Genomic DNA, 19,066 nt, shown 5'->3' with positions numbered 1-19,066 from the left:
TAACATGGCCAAAGTTACAGCTTATAAATAGGAGAGCTGGCACTCACGCCCCAGAGTGCCTGGCCCCAGAAGCCAAATTCCTAATGATTGGGTATGTTGGCTGTATTGCCTTTAATCTCCTCTGGAGGATTAGACAAGCCTGGAAGGCATTTGGGCCTGAGCCCAGGTCCTGTAAAGAATTGCCATTCATCTCAGAGGGGATACGGAGGTGTGTGGAGTTGGCTCTCCAATCCTGGCTTCTCTGATGTGTTCCATAGGTATGTGGAGATCCAGAATTTCCCCCTTTTCACATTTTATGGGCTTTCATCTGGGGATTTCCCTAATTTGTCAGGAAGAGGAGATGATCTGAATGCAGGCATACATATTCTTTAAAATAAAGAATAGGTCTGAAAGACACGAGTAATATTTTTGTTTTGTTCCATATCGACAAGGCTAAGTCAAAGTAATCAACCTTTATAGAAGGAAAAGTATGTGAGTACGTTCTACTTGGTACAAAGCCAAGATTTATAGGGGCGGGACTTGGCAAACCTTTTGAGAAGACACTGGGGAGATAGCATATATGCATATAGCCCCATGGCTCATATATTTCTACTGAGAATCAATACTGGGGGAACATTTGCAAACGGATTCAGAATTGCATAGAAAATCACTGCAGTGGAGTCCATAATAATAGAGTTGAGAAGAACACAAATAACCATCTAAGTCACCGTTGATGGTTGAATAAATAATGTTGGCCAGGATCAATGGCTCATGCCTATAATCCCAGCACTTTGGAGGCTGAGGTAGGGAGATGGCTTGAGTCAAGAGTTTGAGATCAGCCTGGATAACATGGCAAAACCCCATCTCTACAAAATATTCAAAAATCAGCTGGGCATGCTGGCATGAGCCTATGGTCCCAGCTACTTGGAAGGCTGAGGCAGGAGGATTGCTTGAGTCTGGGAAGTGCAGGTTATGGTGAGCCAAAATCACACCAGTGCATTCCAGCCTGGGGACAGAGCAAGATCCTGTCTCAAAAGAATAATAATAGTAATGATAATAATAATGTCATGGTCATACCATACAGTAGTCTAAAATCATGACATAGACCTATCTATCTATATATATATATATATAAGTACAACCATATGCATGTACATAAATAGAAGGCACATGGTACCCATGGCTACTCTGGGAAGAGGTGAGAGTTTGAGTTTTCTTATTTTTCGGCATATTCTTATGTACTGATTGACTCTCTTGCAACAAGAATCTGTTTATGTTACTATGTGTGTAGTAATAAATATCTGGCCAAAACAGAAAAATAATTTAATATGCATAATATTCTGGATGTATAATAATGCGACTATATAACATAAACCACAGTCCAAAGATTTTTGCCTAGCAGTAGTCCAGACTGTGCCAGTGGTCACCTGGCCACAAATATGCTTTCCATGGATAGTCTTCCTGTCCTGTTCTAGCCTCTGCTCCTGGGAGTATCAACATGGCCTCTGTAGGCTAGAACAGCATCCTAAAGCCACAAGATTCATTTAATAGAAATAAATGTAAAACCTGATACGTAGTTGTTTTTTTTTTTTTAAATCAACGATTCAAGTGCAACTAAAGACACAGCCAGCTACAAAGTCCTATATTAAAGGATGAAGATTTTTATATATCACAATCTTAGTAGAATATAGATATTTTAACAGTGGGATGCAGATATTTTAAAACAGGCCACAAATTTTGTTTGCATTGAAATCCTATGCCTAATGGGAAGTAACCACACCCCTCTGGGCTAGACAGGATGTCATCTTTGGGATACTGTGTTCAGCTTCAGGCCCATACTCAGATGGACATACTGAAAAAGTACTTTGTGTCCAGAAGGCACGGATAAGGAACTGGGGCAGTTTTAATTGGTGGAAGGATGGCTCAGAAGCAGCACAATGCCATCTTCAAACATGTGACATGAAAGGAGAATGAGTCTTATTTTGTGTCACTCCAAAGAATAGCTCTAGATTTACCAGAAGGCAAGGAAGTTCACTAAAGATTTTTTTTTCTTAATATTGGGAAGAACCTCCTAGCATCTAGAGCTTTCTAACCAAAGCAGTCGAACAATAGAACAGACCACAATTGAGAAAAGATCACTTCAATAGCAGAAGGGAAAAATCCTGTTGGGAGTCAGTGGTCAAAAAAGCTGATGTATAATTATCTAGCCTTGAGTTCTCCTTTGGGATTATGCAGAGGAGGACTAATCACTTAAGTTATTTAACTATCAATTATTTTCTCAAACCCTGGATACACCCAGAGTTTTCAACTGGAATTTTTGTCCCCTTGTGGAAAGAGAAAAAAACCTGTGAGGGAATGCAGATCTAATGCTAAAAACTAAGAGGTGAGTGGGGGCGGGGGAATACTAGAATCTGGATGCTCAGCATCCAAAAACCTGGAAGCTGTATCAGTCAACACATCCATGGCTAGATATGGTGATCTAGCTGAGCCCAAATGTACATTCTTTTGGTGTGGTGTGCTTTATTTGTTGCTTTATGTATTTTCTTGGTAACCTGGTAAATATTTATTTGAGGAAAACAAAAATAATAATGAAAACCAGTATCCTTCATCTGCCTAAAGATTTTCTGTGCTTGGTCAAATAATTAGGGAAGTGAAGTGTTTCCCTGTTGACTAAAGTTGTGGACACTAGGCTCCCTCTTTCGTTGTTAGAAAAGTTGATTTCAGGCTGGGTGTGCTGCTCATGCCTGTAATTCCAGCACTTTGGGAGGCTGAAGGGAGTGGATCACCTGAAGTCAGGAGTTTAAGACCAGCTTGGCCAACATGGTGAAACCCTGTTTTTATTAAAAATACAAAAATCAGCCAGGCGTGGTGGTGTGCCCCTGTATTCCCAGCTACTTGGGAGGCTGAGGCAGGAGATTCACTTGAACCTGGGAGGCGGAGGCTGCAGTGAGCTGAGATGGACAGAGCAAAACTCAAAGAAGAACAAGAGGAAGAAGAAAGAAGAGGAGGATGAGGAGTAGGAAGAAGAGGAAGAAGAAAAGTCTATTTCAGGAACTGGAGCAGGTGGTAATAGAAGACCAAAGAACAAATGTGCAAAAGCAACCACAGACCTTGGCATCCCTTCCCTTCATATGGAATCATCACTGTGCTGAGTCGGTAGGAGCTTCACCCCACAAATATGAAGCAGCAGAGGCACATGCTCAAACACTGAGCAGGAAAGGTAGGTGCACTGCTGAGAACCCAGACAAAAATGCCTGATCACCATGACTATCTTTTAGCCCCAGGGCTGGATATTTTGTTCCTTTTTCTTTTTCTTAGTTGCTGTATCTCTCTGCTCCCACTTATTTCCTTCACTCTTTCCCCCTGTCCTTACTCTTTAATCTTCTGTGTGTGAGAGAACGAAGACAGGAAGGGAGACAGTAGAACAGAGAAGGGGGCGAAGAGTGGAGGTCTTGAGGGAATGAGGGCGAGGAAGGGAGGAGTGGACTCAGAGAAGGGAAAATGAGAGACAGAATGAGAGAGCAGAAAGAAGGATGAAGCGAAGGGAAGGAAAAGCGCAGAAGGAAGCAAACCAAAGGAAAGAAAGAACTGGGAATGTTGCTGGGAAGAAACATTAAAGCATAGGACCATTTACTGCATTTATGAAGCACATGGAACCCTGAGTAGATTATGTCCTTAAAACAGGGGCACAGTAGAACTAAGGGAATGACACTGCTTTATGTTATATTTCTTCTGTTTTCAAAAGGAATTGAAGGAAGCCTGAGATAAAAGAGACAAGATATACTCAACCCATTCAAAAAACAAAGACAGCAGAGAAGGTACGGGTTATAATCCACGGTGCTGAGGAAAATGATTACAACCCAGCACAAACTTTTTATTAGTCCTGAACTCCAGGAATGACAGATAAGATGAAGGACCCTGAACTGCAGACCAATCCCACTCTCTTTCCACCATCCTTGCTTACAAGAAACCTTCCACAGAAGCTAAGAAGGCAATGTGAGATCAAAATGTTGGGAAGATTTTTATTTTTTTTATGTTCTTATATTTAACTTTTAATTTTGATATAATTACAGAAGAGTTTAAAGAAATCACAAAGACGCCCATTTATCCAGATCCTCCAATTAACATTTACCACATTTACTTTATTATTCTCCTCTCTCTCCCTCTCCTTCTCCCCTTACTCCTCTCTTTTTTCCTTGAGTCATTTGAGAGTAGGTGGAAGACATTACACCCCTTTACCTCTAAATACTTAAGGATGCAGTTTTGGTGAGAAACTATAATACATGTAGCTTTCACTAACACCAGAAAGAGCTTATGAGCAACCAGCTTGGAAGGGGAACATGAATAGGAAACTTGTTTTAAGCTGCATCTACTTAGCAAATGACATGTTTTCTTAGATTAATTTAGGTCAATAAAAATAGCAGAATCTTTTAAAACAGCTTCTCACCAAACTTTACATAGAATTGAGAAAAAATCAATTGTCTACATGAATAATACTAACAGAAATGGGGATGGCTTTGGTAGCCAATACCCTTGGTCCTAACCACTACATCCAAGAAACAAAGAGAGAATCCTTTGTAGCCTGTATAATGCTTGTCAGCTCCAAATCATACCTTCTACTTTACATTTTAACATCTTTGAAATCTGGATGTATCTTACAATCGATGATGCAATTATAATTGGTAGCTTCCTTTCTTTTTATTAGTACATAAAAATAAGGGTACATCCTACAAATGATGGCTTCTGAGATTAGATAAAATATCTTTTTATCAGCTCTGTGGTTCTCTCTGCCTGTGTATTACCAGGAGGAAGGAAGTGGAACATTTCAGGTGAGGCACAGGGTTTTGGCATCAATTCCTAAGATTCCTTTCATGGTTCAACACATGGTGTGCATTATCCTACAGCTCCTCCCTCTACCACACCCTCAGTCATTTGATGTGCCTCTTTATTTCTGCTCCTCTTGCCTACCAGCATGTGCCTAATTACTGAATCCTGCCCACCCAAATGTCAAGGGTTTACTAGAGATGACTGCTTCTCCTTCGCTCTTCTCAGCGCATGTGGATATGTGTGTTTGGAGGGGATTGGAAAAGCACAGTTTACCCATATGGGTAATGCACAAAACTGATACAGGGATCATGCTAGAGAGGAAAACCATGAAGAAAACTGACTTCCAGCCTGATAGCAGAAGGGCAGAACTTTCCGGGCTACTGGCTCTAAGGGCAACGCATGGATCTGCTGATTTAAAATAATAATAACAATAATGGCTTTGGGTTTCCTTGGGTTATCCTGCAACCCAAAGAAAGCAATGGGCAGGCATGTATACATGGAGTGCATTGGGTTGGCTCTGCTTCTTAGCGTGTTCTGCCATCAATTTAATTTTGATGACAGAACAAGCCCTTGGTCACAGGATAAAACCCGATGACAGTCGGGCCCACTGGAGTCCTTCTAGGACCCTGGAGGAGAACCGTCCTCTTTCTCTTTGGTTTGTTAATTTTAGGCTGCCTAAAGCCAGCCTCCCGCCTTGCAGAGAGCAAAAGCCCAAGTGAAGACCAGCATAGGCAGAGAGCTGGTAGAGCGGCCTGGATCCCTGCATCCTGTGAAGCATCACAGTTATCCTTCTCTGCACATGGGCCAGTGCATTCCTGTCCTGCTTAAACAAGCTTAAGTTGTTCCTTGGAATCAATACAATATAAGGTATTTTAAACCTCTACTTTAAACTATCCCTCTAGCTTAGCTGTTCTTTTTGAAAGTTATTTGCAACAGGCAATTCAAGATTGAGATTTGGGAGGGCAAAATGCCCATATTCTTTGTTGATTGAAAGGAGATTCCTGGGCTTTCAGTCCCTGCTTTGGTTGAGAAGTTGTCATGATAATTAAAGAGCCTGTGTAGATTCTCACTAGAGGGAGGGCTCTGCCTTGAGCTGGATCAGGGGTATCTACAGGCTGCTCTGGATTTATCCAAAGTCCTCATCAGGGTACCAGATGGGACATTCAGTGAAATTTGCACCATAAAGCCCTAAGAACCCCATGCTTGAAGATTCTGCAGGAAGTGTTACTATAGCCAGTCATTTTGGTTTGCCACAGCTGATAAGCGCTCATCTTTCTGACAGCACTTACCAACCTGGTTCCTCTGATTTATGAGTCTTTTCCTAGAAAAAGAGCTGAGCCTAAGGAACTGCAACTTGGAGGTTATATCCAATCTATCTGTGATGGCAGGAAAGCATGCATCTAGCTGATCTAAAAACTAAATGGCATTATTGAGGGGTTGGACAGGAGATCTTAGGAACAATCTCGTTTTATACTTTTTAAATATGGGAATTTACTAAAAGGCAACTTCCATCTGCTCTCTTTCCGGCAGAGGTATTGTGATAAAGGCTTTCAGGAATGTCAACAGCTCAGAATTGGCATTAGCTCATAGATAATTTCTGTCTACCAAATTAAAGTCTATGAGAGACTGATGCATGCACCAGAGTCTTGAATTATTAGGCAAGGGTCTTGCTAAAGCTGGTCATGGGAAGGTTGTTATGAAACTCATTTCAAAGGTTATGTAGGCCAACTCAGTTTATTATGCTTATTATTAAACCAGTGCAACTGCTCAAAAACTAAAACTCCATCACTGAGTTCCCCATCATAGTGTGTGAAATCATTTCCAGAAAACTTTTCAAAAGATACCGAATAAAAGCCACCACAGGCTGGGCAAGGTGGCTCACGCCTGTAATCCCAGCACTTTGGGAGGCTGAGGTGGGTAGATCACAAGATCAGGTGATTGAGACCAGCCTGGCAAATGTGGTGAAACCCCATTTCCACTAAAAAAAAAAAAAAAAAAAAAAAAAAAAAAAAAAAAAAAAATTAGCCGGGGCCTGGTGGTAATCCCAGGTAGTCAAGAGGCAGGAAAATCACTTGAATCCACAAGGCAGAGGTTGCAGTGAATGGAGATCTCAGCATTGCACTCCAGCCCCAGCAACAGAGTGAGACTCCGTAAAAAAAAAAAAAAAAAAAAAGCCATCACAGAAAGACATTTATTTCCTCATCAGGTCAGAAAATTTATTGCTGGCTTCAATCTCTCAAGAAGTCAGATGCTCTTCAGACACTTCTTTGTGTTTCTTTACAATGTAATCAAGCATTCCCGGATCAGCTATGAGACACACAGTCCACTGGCCTCCCTCGTGACCAATTTAATTGCAAAGGGTTAGCATACTATTTCTTCTCTGATATCAGAATTCTCAATTACGAAAACAAAAGCAATAATTAAAAAATTCTTGCCGGGCGCGGTGGCTCAAGCCTGTAATCCCAGCACTTTGGGAGACCGAGGCGGGTGGATCACGAGGTCAAGAGATCAAGACCATCCTGGTCAACATGGTGAAACCCCGTCTCTACTAAAAATACAAAAAAATTAGCTGGGCATGGTGGCACGTGCCTGTAATCCCAGCTACTCAGGAGGTTGAGGCAGGAGAATTGCTTGAACCCAGGAGGCGGAGGCTGCGGTGAGCCGAGATCGCGCCATTGCACTCCAGCCTGGGTAACAAGAGCGAAACTCCGTCTCCAAAAAAAAAAAAAAAAATAGCTGATTTTTTTTTTTTTTTTTGAGACGGAGTCTCACTCTGCCACCCAGGCTGTAGTGCAGTGGTGCAATCTCTGTTCACTGTAACCTCTACCTCCCAGGTTCAAGCAATTCTGCTGCCTACACCCCCAAGTAGCTGGGACTACAGGCACGTGCCACCACACCCGGCTAACTTTCGTACTTTTAGTAGAGACGGAGTTTCAACAAGTTGTCCAGGCTGGTCTCGAAATCCTGACCTCAAGTGATCCGCGAGCCTGGGCCTTCCAAAGTGTTGGGATTACAGGCGTGAGCCCCAGCGCCCGGTCCTAGGTGATTTTTTTTTTTTTTTTTTTTTTTTTTTTAAGGGAGGCAGGAAAGAAGGCATCTGGGGGCTCTTATCTGGAATTTTCTTCCGTATAAACATATATGAAGGATCTGGAGTGAGACTTCGTGGCTTCAAGTCCTGACTCCATTTCTTGATGGCTGCATGACCTGGGTTAAGTCACGTAACCTCTCTAAAGCTCAGTTTATTCATCTGTAAAGGGTCAATAATAGTACGAGATTCGATGCTCGGGTGGAGCTCAAAGTGCAGTGTTGTCCGTGGTGAACCCATAACTTTTATACCTATCCATTGATGAAGCTAGGAGGTACAATTCCTACCTGGTTAACCAGACACATCCCACCTCTTCCCTCGAGTTCCCCCTTCCATCCCGCCTCGTGAAGACCTTGTTCTTTTAGCTATCTTGAAAACCCTTATGCACCAGCTTGGAGGAAAGAGCACGTCGGGTGGGGGAAGCCACCTCCTCGGCCCGAGCGTCCCCTTCGCGACCGCACCTGCGCCCAGGAGGACCACAGAGCCACGGGTGCGAGGCGAGGTCGCGATACGCACCCGCGCTCGGCCTTCGCGAAGGTGGTGGCCCGAGCGTCCGCCTTGCTGGCCCTGCAGGCGCGACCGTGCGTGCGCAGCCGAGGGTGGTGGCAGCCGGCACCCCACGCCAAGGGTAGTGGCGGCCAGCACCCCACCCTCTGCCGCCGCCTCCGCCAGTCAGGTGCCGTGAGAAGCACGGGAGGGGTGGCCGCGGGCAGCGCCCAGGGATATGACTGATGACTGAAGCCGACGTTCCAAAAACCGCGCACGCAAAGCCCAGCTCCGCACGCAAGGGGGAGGCGACAGCAGAAACTCTTCAACCCGAAAGTTCGCAGGCTCGCGGAGATTCGCCCCCTCCCGCCACTCTCCGCCCAGCTCCGGTCCCGCCCCGCTCGCTCCCCCAGCACCCCTCCCACCGAAGTCGCCACAGCTTGGCTCCCCGCCCAGCGCTAACGGCTTCCGTCGCAGCCTGGGCGGCCTCGCGCCCTCCAGCGGGAGGCGCCACCTGGAGTGGTCTCTACGCGGGAAACCGCGGCCAGCTGCGCCCCAGGAGCCTTTGTGTGCCCAAAGACTGTCGGGGCCCGGGGGCGGGGAAGCGGCTACTTTCAGGGATTCCTGATCGCGCCGCAAGAAATAGAAAAAAAAAACGTTGCACGCCAAAGAGCCTCCACTGAGGTGGGAATTTGTTTGCAAGAACCTAAGATAAAACGTAAACAACAACAAATCAGGCGCGCTGTGAGGCGAACCGATACCACCACACGAGCTTTCCGGGAAGCAAGCTCAAGTCGCGGAGAGGGAAGGGAGGTCGCGCGCTCCCACGTCTAGCGCAGCGGCAAGGGCAGGTTGTCCCGAGCGCGGTTCTGAGGCCACCGTGCGGCCTCGATTGGAGGTGGCTGTGATGAAGAGCGGTTACCACACAATGAAACGTGGGCACCTCCGCTCCCATGAAAGCCTCCGGGTAGAGCTCCGAGGCCGGCCGGTGCGCCCCGACGGCAGTCGGGTCAAAGTGGCTTAGAGTGCCGCGCGCCCCGCCCCCCGCAGGCCCCGCCTCGCCAGGTCGTGCTGCCCTCTACCCAGTACTTAAAACCCGGAGGCGCGGCGGGATGGCGCGCTTTGACTCCGGAGTGGAAGTAAGCACCTCTGCGACGCCAGCTGTGAGAGCCGCAAGGGCATGGGAATTGACGCCCCTCACCGATCCCCAGTCTTAATCCCAGCGCTGTGAGGAAACCCCTACTTTGCAAGTCCCCAAGTGCAGCCGGGCTCGGCGAGAGAAGCACCTTTCTCCGTCCACATCCCAATCCACTCGCTCCTGGCTCTGACGACGTCAAGGGACTCGAGTGGGGTTTAAAGCTCCCAGTGCGGGGAGCAGGTGTCCAGGGCGGGCCTGCGGGTTCCTGTTGACGTCTTGCCCTAGGCAAAGGTCTCAGCCCCTTCTCGGAGCCGGCTGTCCCGCGCCACTGGAAACTGCACCTTCCCGCAGGTCAGTCTCTCTGCGGAGCCGCTGCCCCGCGACCCCTTCAGATGGCTTCTTGCAGGTAGTGGGTGGAGTGGTAGGCACTTTAAACGAAATCAAGCGCCACCGCCTCGATGCCCGCGGCGATGTCCCCAAATTGCAGGAACCGTTACGCACCTGGCGGGGAGGGGAAGAGGTTGGCGCTGAGAGGTAGAAACACGCCCTTTCTCTTCTCCAAGGGTGACTGGGATGGGGATGGGAAGGGGCGTTTTTGGCCACTTCTCCAGAGAGTCCGCTCCGACCTCTTCACGCAATGGCATTCAGTCGCCCAAGGCTGGGGTAGATGCGTGGGGCGCCCGCTCCTCTCTCTGCACACCTGAGTGTCACGCCTTCTTCTCTCTGTCCCCAGCATGGCCACCAGCCTCAGCTCGAACGACCCTTGGCCGCTAAACCAGCTGTCCGTCCAGCAGACCACGCTCCTGCTACTGCTGTCGGTGCTAGCCGTTGTGCATGCGGGCCAGTGGCTGCTGAGGCAGAGGAGGCGGCCGCTCGGGTTCGCGCCCCCGGGGCCGTTCGCGTGGCCACTGATTGGAAATGCCGCGGCGATGGGCCAGGCGGTTCACCTCTCGTTTGCGCGCCTGGCGCGGCGCTATGGCGACGTCTTCCAGATCCGCCTGGGCAGCTGCCCCATAGTGGTTCTGAATGGCGAGCGCGCCATCCACCAGGCCCTGCTGCAGCAGGGCGCGGTCTTCGCCGACCGGCCGTCCTTTGCCTCCTTCCGCGTGGTGTCCGGCGGCCGCAGCATGGCTTTCGGCCACTACTCCGAGCACTGGAAGGTGCAGCGGCGCGCAGCCCACAGAACGATGCGCGCCTTCGCCACGCGCCAGCCGCGCAGCCGGCAAGTACTGGAGGGCCACGTGCTGAGCGAAGCGCGCGAGCTTGTGGCACTGCTGGTGCGCGGCAGCGCGGACGGCGCCTTTCTCGACCCGAGGCCGCTGACCGTCGTGGCCGTGGCCAACGTCATGAGCGCCGTGTGCTTCGGCTGCCGCTACAGCCACGACGACCCCGAGTTCCGTGAGCTGCTCAGCCACAACGAGGAGTTCGGGCGCACGGTGGGCGCGGGCAGCCTGGTGGATGTGATGCCCTGGCTGCAGCGCTTCCCCAACCCAGTGCGCACCGCTTTCCGGGAATTCCAGCAGCTCAACCGCAAGTTCAGCAACTTCGTCCTGGACAAGTTCTTGAGGCACCGCGAAAGCCTTCGGCCCGGGGCCGCCCCCCGCGACATGATGGACGCCTTCATACTCTCTGCGGAAAAGAAGGCGGCCGGGGACTCCGACGATGATGGCGCGCGGCTGGATTTGGCGGACGTACCGGCCACTGTCACTGACATCTTCGGCGCCAGCCAGGATACCCTGTCCACCGCGCTGCAGTGGCTGCTCCTCCTCTTCACCAGGTAAAGCCTCCGGGAGGTGTGGGGTCAGGTCTTTTCTTCTCTGAAAAAGGCGGAGTGGGATCAAAATGCTGAGTTCGCAAGTAGCGCGCGGGGTTTGAGGTTTCGCTCCAGGTCCCCACCCCTCAAAACCAAGATCGCACGTCGGGAAAGAGAAGGCCAGGAAAGAGAAGACACGCGCGCGCGCACCCCACCCAGCGACACCCTGACCTCTTGGAATCTCCGATCTTGTCTCTATCCTCCCTTCCCCTGCTTTCCAGTGAGAACACATTTGCAAGACCCCTCCACACCCCCGGAAAAAAAAAAGAGTTTTTAAGTGCCTGGAAATGAACCCTGATATCCCTCTCCCTGGAGCAGTAGAAGCAGAAATGGAATAGTCCCGAAAGAAAGGGTAATGCCGCAAATATGTTAAACACAGCAGCCTCTCGGCTAGTCCTCGGTGTGGATCCGAGGCCGTCCAGCCTGGGCGCTAAAAGTAGGCTGCTGCCCGTCAGGGCTTTGTTCCAGGCCAAGGAAGCCCACGGAGGCCGGGCCAGCCGACGAGTAACCCGCACAGGAGCTTTCGGAAGGCGGCCACAGCTAGCGGGCAGTGCTAGGTTTATAAAACATCTGCACTAGGAGTTTGAGAAATGCTGGGGTAGAAGACAAAAAGCAATCACTTTTACGAGTGCAGAGTAGCATCCAGAAAGGCAGATGGGATATCCGGGAGGCGCGTGCAGACCGCTCCGGCCCCTGCTCTGTTAGCCGACCCCCTGATGGCCCCCTTGGTCTCTATAAGCTCCGACCGACCGCACCGATTCAACAGGTCCTCGGTGTCGGGTTGCCAGATTTAGCAAAAGAAAAGTAAGTTTTACAGGGGAATACTTACACTAAAAAATTAACCCTTGTTGATCTGAAATCCATATTTAACTTGGCAGTCTGTATATACTCTGGAAACATTACCCCTAAGGGCAAATGTTTTGCAAGGCAAATCTTGATTGCCTAAGAGACCAGAAATCCTGATTGTGTCATTTCTTGGCGCACAAGTGAGGAATCGGAGATGCTAAATCTGCAGGCACCACGGTACGGTGTTTGTGAGAGAATGAGTCTTTTCTTATTACAATCCACTGTAATCTGTATTTCCTTAGGCATTGTACAAGCTACCTTCACAAATTTAGTTTCTGTATACTTAAAATGGCTTTTTAGTATTACAGTCATAGAAGCATCCATGGTGGGTGAGGGAGAGGCAGAAATTGAATAAAGAAAAGTCAACCAGAGATCAGGGAAAAGAAAATTCCACAATAGGATCCACAGGTTTTTTTGCGTCCCCACATAGGCATTTTATCTTTTGAAACAGGCTTTCTTTTTCATTAGAATCACAATAGTTCTCCGAGCGCTCTAATTAGGCGGCAAAAAGAAATAAAACCATTTGGGGGTCACTTTCAATTCAATATGATCATACTTTTTTTCTTTTTAGTGAAAAGACAGTATGACAGGGCTTGGCAAATTACACAGTCTGGTTTTGCATATGCATTTTGTTGAAGCAGTCATGCCCATTCATTTATACATTTTCTATGGCTGCATTCGCTCTGTAACCGAGGGCAGAGCGGAGTAGTGCAACAAAGAGGGTTCGGTCCACAAAGTCTAAAATATATACTGACTCTCCCCACCATACGTGTTTCTATGAAAAATGTTGGCAGACTCCTGCAATATGATATTGAGGAAGGAATTTTTAAAATAACTCTCCATTTCATCACATATGTGTATACTTTTTTTTTTGAGTTGCAAATAATCAGTTACATGTTTTTTGACTTCTGAATTAAGGTAGTGGACATTTCTAGTCTTTTAATATTTATTTTGGTAATTTTTGATGGCTACATAGTATTTTGCCATGATAATGTATAATTATATATCAGCACTTATTGAACTTTAACATTGGTCATTGGCCTTGATGGCTTTTTTTTTTTTTTTTTTTTTTTGAGACGGAGTTTCACTCTTGTTACCCAGGCTGGAGTGCAATGGCGCCATCTCGGCTCATGCAACCTCTGCCTCCTGGGTTCAGGAAATTCTCCTGCCTCGGCCTCCTGAGTAGCTGGGATTACAGGCACGCACTGCCATACCCAGCTAATTTTTTGTATTTTTAGTGGAGATGGGGGTTTCACCATGTTGACCAGGATGGTATCGATCTCTTGACCGTGTGATCCACCTGCCTCGGCCTCCCAAAGTGCTGGGATTACAGACTTGAGTCATCGTGCCCGGCCCTTTGATGGCATTTTAAATATTTTATTTTTAATTTTAATTTTATGGATTTACTTACTTAGCAACAGGTTCTCACTACATTGCCCAGGCTGGTCCCAAACTCCTGGGCTCAAGTAATTCTGCTGCAGTCTGTCAGGTAGCAGGTAGCTGGGTCTACAAGGTGTGTACTACCATGCCTGACTAATTTTTGGAATTTTAGATCCTTTTGTGGTTATTTATTTTTATACCTCTTAAATTATTTTCTGAAAATACATTTCTGGGCATGGATTTCTGGGTTTAAAATGAGGCAGGAAGAGGTTACCTTTATGGCTCTTGACTTATACTAAGATTTTGTTTTTTTTTTTTAAATGATTGTACCAGTTTATATCATCAACAGTGAATAAGTATTACAGTTTGTACCATAATCTTATGAACATTGGGAATTGGCTTTTAAATTGAAAAAATACAGTATGTAGCTTTATCCGTCAGGACACCAATTATCTTTATATAAAATGAGAACAGCATGTCTGTTGGAATTGTCCAGGGAAATGAGGGAGAAAAATAATTTAACTTTCAGAGCCACATTTTAACTTTTGTGAGTCCTGGGTGCTTTTGCCTTTGTAGACCCCTTATACCATAAAAAAAAAGTTAAAAATTAAATTTTATGACTACCTTATATATAAAAATGAATACATTAAAATGATGTATGAAAATATTTTCTTCTACCTAAAAGTAAGTTTTTTTTTTAGGTCTGAAGATTGTAAAAGACTTATTTTCATGGGCCCCTAAAAACAGTTGTGGACTATGGGCACTGTCCCTGCAGTACCCAATGGAAAATTGGCCTTATCTAACTATTGTGCTTTTTTAGGCTGGGAAAACTTAGGAGTTTTTTTTGACTCATAATGGGAAAGAGAGTTTTAGCTATTCAAAGCCTATTACAGGAACTATAATTCCTAAAGTCCATCTTGTAACTTAGTGAGAAATTGGGAAGCTGTTTTAGATTTTTTTCCCCCAGAAATATTAATTTAGTCACTGAGCTAGATAGTCTGTTTAAGGAAAAGTGGAATTCAAATAAATTATAATGTGCTTTCTGGATGAAAGAAGAATTAATTTTGCTTACTTGCTTTTCTCCCTCCATGTTAAACACCAAACAGGTATCCTGATGTACAGGCTCGAGTGCAGGCAGAATTGGATCAGGTCGTGGGGAGGGACCGTCTGCCTTGCATGGACGACCAGCCCAACCTGCACTATGTCATGGCCTTCCTTTATGAAGCCATGCGCTTCTCCAGCTTTGTGCCTGTCACCATTCCTCATGCCACCGCGGCAAACACTTCGCTCTTGGGCTACCACATCCCCAAGGACACGGTGATTTTTGTCAACCAGTGGTCTGTGAATCATGACCCAGTGAAGTGGCCTAACCCAGAGAACTTTGATCCAGCTCGATTCTTGGACAAGGACGGCTTCATCAACAAGGACCTAACCAGCAGAGTGATGATTTTTTCAGTGGGCAAAAGGCGGTGCATCGGCGAAGAACTTTCTAAGATGCAGCTTTTTCTCTTCATCTCCATCTTGGCCCACCAGTGCAATTTCAGGGCCAACCCAAATGAGCCTGTGAAAATGAGTTTCAGTTACGGTCTGACCATTAAACCCAAGTCATTTAAAGTCAATGTCACTCTCAGAGAGTCCATGGAGATCCTTGATAGTGCTGTTCAAAAGTTACAAGCCGAGGAAATTTGCCAATAAGAAGCCACGGGCAAGCTGAAATTTTAGAGATACATCTTGGGAGATGAGGAGTGAAATTCAGTTTTTTTCTAGTTCCTCTTTGTGCTGCCTCTCAGTTAGCCTCTAAGGTGAGCATAAATCAGCTGCCCATCCAGGTGAGGTGTGCTCCATACCCAGTGGTTCTTCATGAGTAGTGGCCTGCGCAGGAGCTTCTGGGAGATTTTTTTGAGTCAAAGACTTACAGAGCCAAAGGAATTATTATACATATAATACATCTTGGTTATTTCTGAAGGTAATATTCTTTGGCGTTAAAACGCACACATAGACACACAAACCCAAAAACTTACACAAACTATTGAGTGAAGAATTATTTTGGTAACCACGCCATTTTTGGTGTGAATTCAAGATTAGTCTTCCATATGCAGAAATAGACAAAAAGTGTATTAAACAAAGTTTCAGAATATATTGTTGAAGAGACAGAGACAAGTAATTTCAGTGTAAGGTATATGATTGAAGGTGATAAGGGAAAATATAAAGACCAGAAATTCTATTCTCACCTTTTCAGGAAAATAACTTAGGTCTAGTATTTATGGGTGGATTTATCCTTTTGCATACTGGTATACTTCCTTACTTTTAAGGATAAATCATAAAGTCAGTTGCTCAAAAAGAAATCAGCAGTTGAATTAGTGAGTATAGTGGGGTTCCACGATTTATCATGAATTTTTAAGTACACATTGTTACATTGTAAAACTCTGAGCTGACACTGTACCTCTCTTGCTTGCCAAAGTACAGAATTTCAATTATGAGCAAAGAAAAAAAAAAAAAGATTACTAGCCCAGCCAAGCTTTAAATTATGTGACTGCAACGTACAGACTCCAGTAAGTCTCATAGGTTAAAAAAAGAAAAAAGTCACCAAATAGTATGTAATATATTACTTAATTGTCCATAAGCAGTATATTAATATTACCTTGTTCAGGAAAAGGTTGAATAACATATGTCTTGTATAACATTGCAAATTGAAAAGTACAACCCATGCAACCAAGTGTGCTAAAAATGAGCTTGAGTAAATCAACCACGTATTTTTGACATGAAAACTAAGTAGTCTCTTTTCTTCACACAAATTTTGGCAAATCTCAACATTATATCCTAAGATGTGTTCTTATTTTTATAAAGTCTTTATTGAAATTCTATTTATAATACAGAATCTCTATTTGAAAATGATCTAATTAATATGTTAAAATTCCAAATTCATGACACTTTTACATTTTAACTTAATTTTAAAGCTATTCTGATTATTAAGTTCCAGTTCAAGTTAGTGGAAATCTGACCATTATCCCATGGAAGGCAGAGAAATCTAAGATGTGTCTGCCCAATGAATAATGAAAAATATTATAAATTTTCTGGATGTCCTTTTTACGAGGTGACAAGAGTTGGGGATGGAACTCTCATTACAACTGACCAAGTGTCTCTTCTAGGTGTTTTTTTCTGAAAGTTAACATTAATGTCTTCTTTTTGGAAAGTCAGAATCAGAAGATACTCTTGGAAGCTGTTTGGAAAAGACAGTAGGGATAAGGTCAGTTGTGTTTTCTAAGATGGCAATTACTTTGGTAGCTGGGAAAGCATGAAGTGCAAATGAAATGTATGTGTTTGGTTTATGTAATAACCTGAAAACATTTAGAAAAGTGAAGTTTCAAGTTTTAAATTTCATTGCAATTAAACTTCCAAAGGAAGTTTTACAGTTTCCTAAGTGCTTATTACATTTTATTTAGCTTTTTGTAATCTCTGTACCAAAAATTTTAAAAAAGGGAGTTTATGATAGTTTTGTGCGTGTGTTGGGGGCATGGCAAGAGAAAAGAGAGAAAGGCTGAAAAGAAGGAAAGATGGTTAAACATTTTCCCACTCGTTCCAAATTAATTAATTTGGAGCACAAAATTCGAAGCATGAGCATTTAGGAAAAAGATATTTGGCGTAGCAGAGTTAAATCACAAATAGGCTGTTAAAAAAATCTACAACTTAGCAGATCTGTTTTGTGGTTTGGAATATTATAAAATTTCATGTAATTTTATTTTAAAATTTTGTAGCTGTAGTTCTTGAATATAAAAAATTGTGCCAGTATTTTTAAAAGTATCAAAATCAACTATTGAAATCAGATTTGCCCAATATATTTAAATGTTTTGGCACTTGCCATTCCAAAATATTATACCCCAGGAAGGCTGAGATAGTGAACTTGGGCTGTTGTAGCCTGTGTTTTTTTAGATTGAGAAATGTGTAACAGCAAAAATCAGTACCAATCTGGATGCCTCATTACATAAACCAGGTCCAGATGTGCTATAATCTGTTTTTATGTATGTAGGCTCAGTCATCATCTGATGCTTGCAGCAAAGGGAAAGCTGAGTTTATATAGAAGAAAGTAAGGTGCTTGGGGGTTACCTGGCTTATTTAATATGTTTATACCCTAGTTAAAGAAAGGAAAAGAAGACAAAAAACGAATAAAAATAACTGAATTTGGAGGCTGCAGTAATCGGATTACTGCTTTAATCAGAAGGCCTTGTTGTATTTCTACCAGAGACAGAATGTATTTGCTGATGACCGTTAAAGTCAGAAGTTTCACTCCAGGTTATTGCAATGAAGTATAATGTTTATTAAATGCCTGATTTGTATGTCAAAGCTTTGACTTTGTAAGAAAATTGCTTTTTCCAAAACAAAAAGATGTCTCAGGTTTATCTTCTGAATTTGCTAAAAGCTTTCATGTCCCAGAACTTAGCCTTTACCTGTGAAGTATTACTACAGCCCTAATATTTTCATAGTAGATCTATATTAGATCAAATAGTTGCATAGCAGCATATATTAATTTGTGTGTTTTCAGCTGTGATACAAGTGTGTGATAAAAAGGTATACTTGTTTATAACTCAAGGATACCTTCTTATTTAACCTTTTCTTATTTTTGTACTTTATCATGAATGCTTTTAGTATGTACGTAATAACTACAATACGTAATTGTAACCAAAATACATTCTGGTAACACATTTATATGTAACTTTTACTGTTTGCTATATCAAATGAAAAAAAAATTGTATTGCATTACTTATACTGGGACACCATTACCACAATAATAAAAACCACTTTCATAATCTTGTTATGAAGTTTTGTTTTATCCTGGAGCAAATATAGTCTAATGCATCACTTTATTTCAACTATTACTATAGATTATTCCATTAAAACATTCTTTTTATTTGTCCAATCTACATTTCAGGCTAAGGCCACATGCTTTTTTTTTCCCTGTAGGTTTTCACCAACCAAATCTCTAATCTCCGTATTTTTGAATTTGTAAGAACCAACAGAGAAGTCAAATTTCAATGCAAACAATCAAGCCAAATGAGAATTTGCAATGTTGAAAGATTGAATAGATTGCAACTTTAAGTTGCTGATCAATTTCTGCTTCGTCTAAAGAATGCAGTACACATTTTTCCTCCTCAGCTGCACACCAGTCCTTTCTCTGAGTATTTTCTTCTATCATTTTTTAAAGGGATATGTGCCTTAATAGGTACAATTAATGTCCAAGATGGGTACAAGTATTCTGTCATGTACTATGTGGAAATATTTTATTGCCGATCTTTTTACTTGGTAAAAAGGGCCTAAGTCATGAGTCCAGGCCTTCACTCCCTTGCACTCACAGATGACAGGGCTGTGCGGTACAAAAGGCTCCTTATCTTCCAGACTACAGCTCCTATTACTGTGAAAACAGGAAATGCAATAGAAATTGCACACAATGGCATTGATACTTTGGCTTGGGAACTTCACTTTAGCAGCCAGAAGGTATGGCTATGGAGTGGTTTAA

At 44.2% G+C, this 19,066-nt stretch overlaps 1 protein-coding gene across 1 annotated transcript; it reads left to right on the top strand.

Annotated features, from left to right (window-relative positions):
- The first annotated feature begins 9,235 nt into the window (after positions 1-9,235).
- On the top strand, positions 9,236-18,453 carry CYP1B1 (cytochrome P450 family 1 subfamily B member 1). The gene is made up of 3 exons (XM_003926801.4): positions 9,236-9,866; positions 10,249-11,292; positions 14,661-18,453. The coding sequence occupies exons 2-3, from the start codon at positions 10,250-10,252 to the stop codon at positions 15,247-15,249; spliced, it is 1,632 nt and encodes a 543-aa protein (XP_003926850.2). The 5' UTR covers positions 9,236-9,866; position 10,249; the 3' UTR covers positions 15,250-18,453.
- The last annotated feature ends 613 nt before the right edge of the window (positions 18,454-19,066 follow it).

This window comes from Saimiri boliviensis, chromosome 1 (assembly GCF_048565385.1).
Source record: "Saimiri boliviensis isolate mSaiBol1 chromosome 1, mSaiBol1.pri, whole genome shotgun sequence".
Lineage (NCBI taxonomy): Eukaryota > Metazoa > Chordata > Mammalia > Primates > Cebidae > Saimiri > Saimiri boliviensis.
The sequence above is the reverse complement of the archived record's forward strand: the minus strand, read 5'-3'. Positions and strand labels throughout refer to the sequence as shown.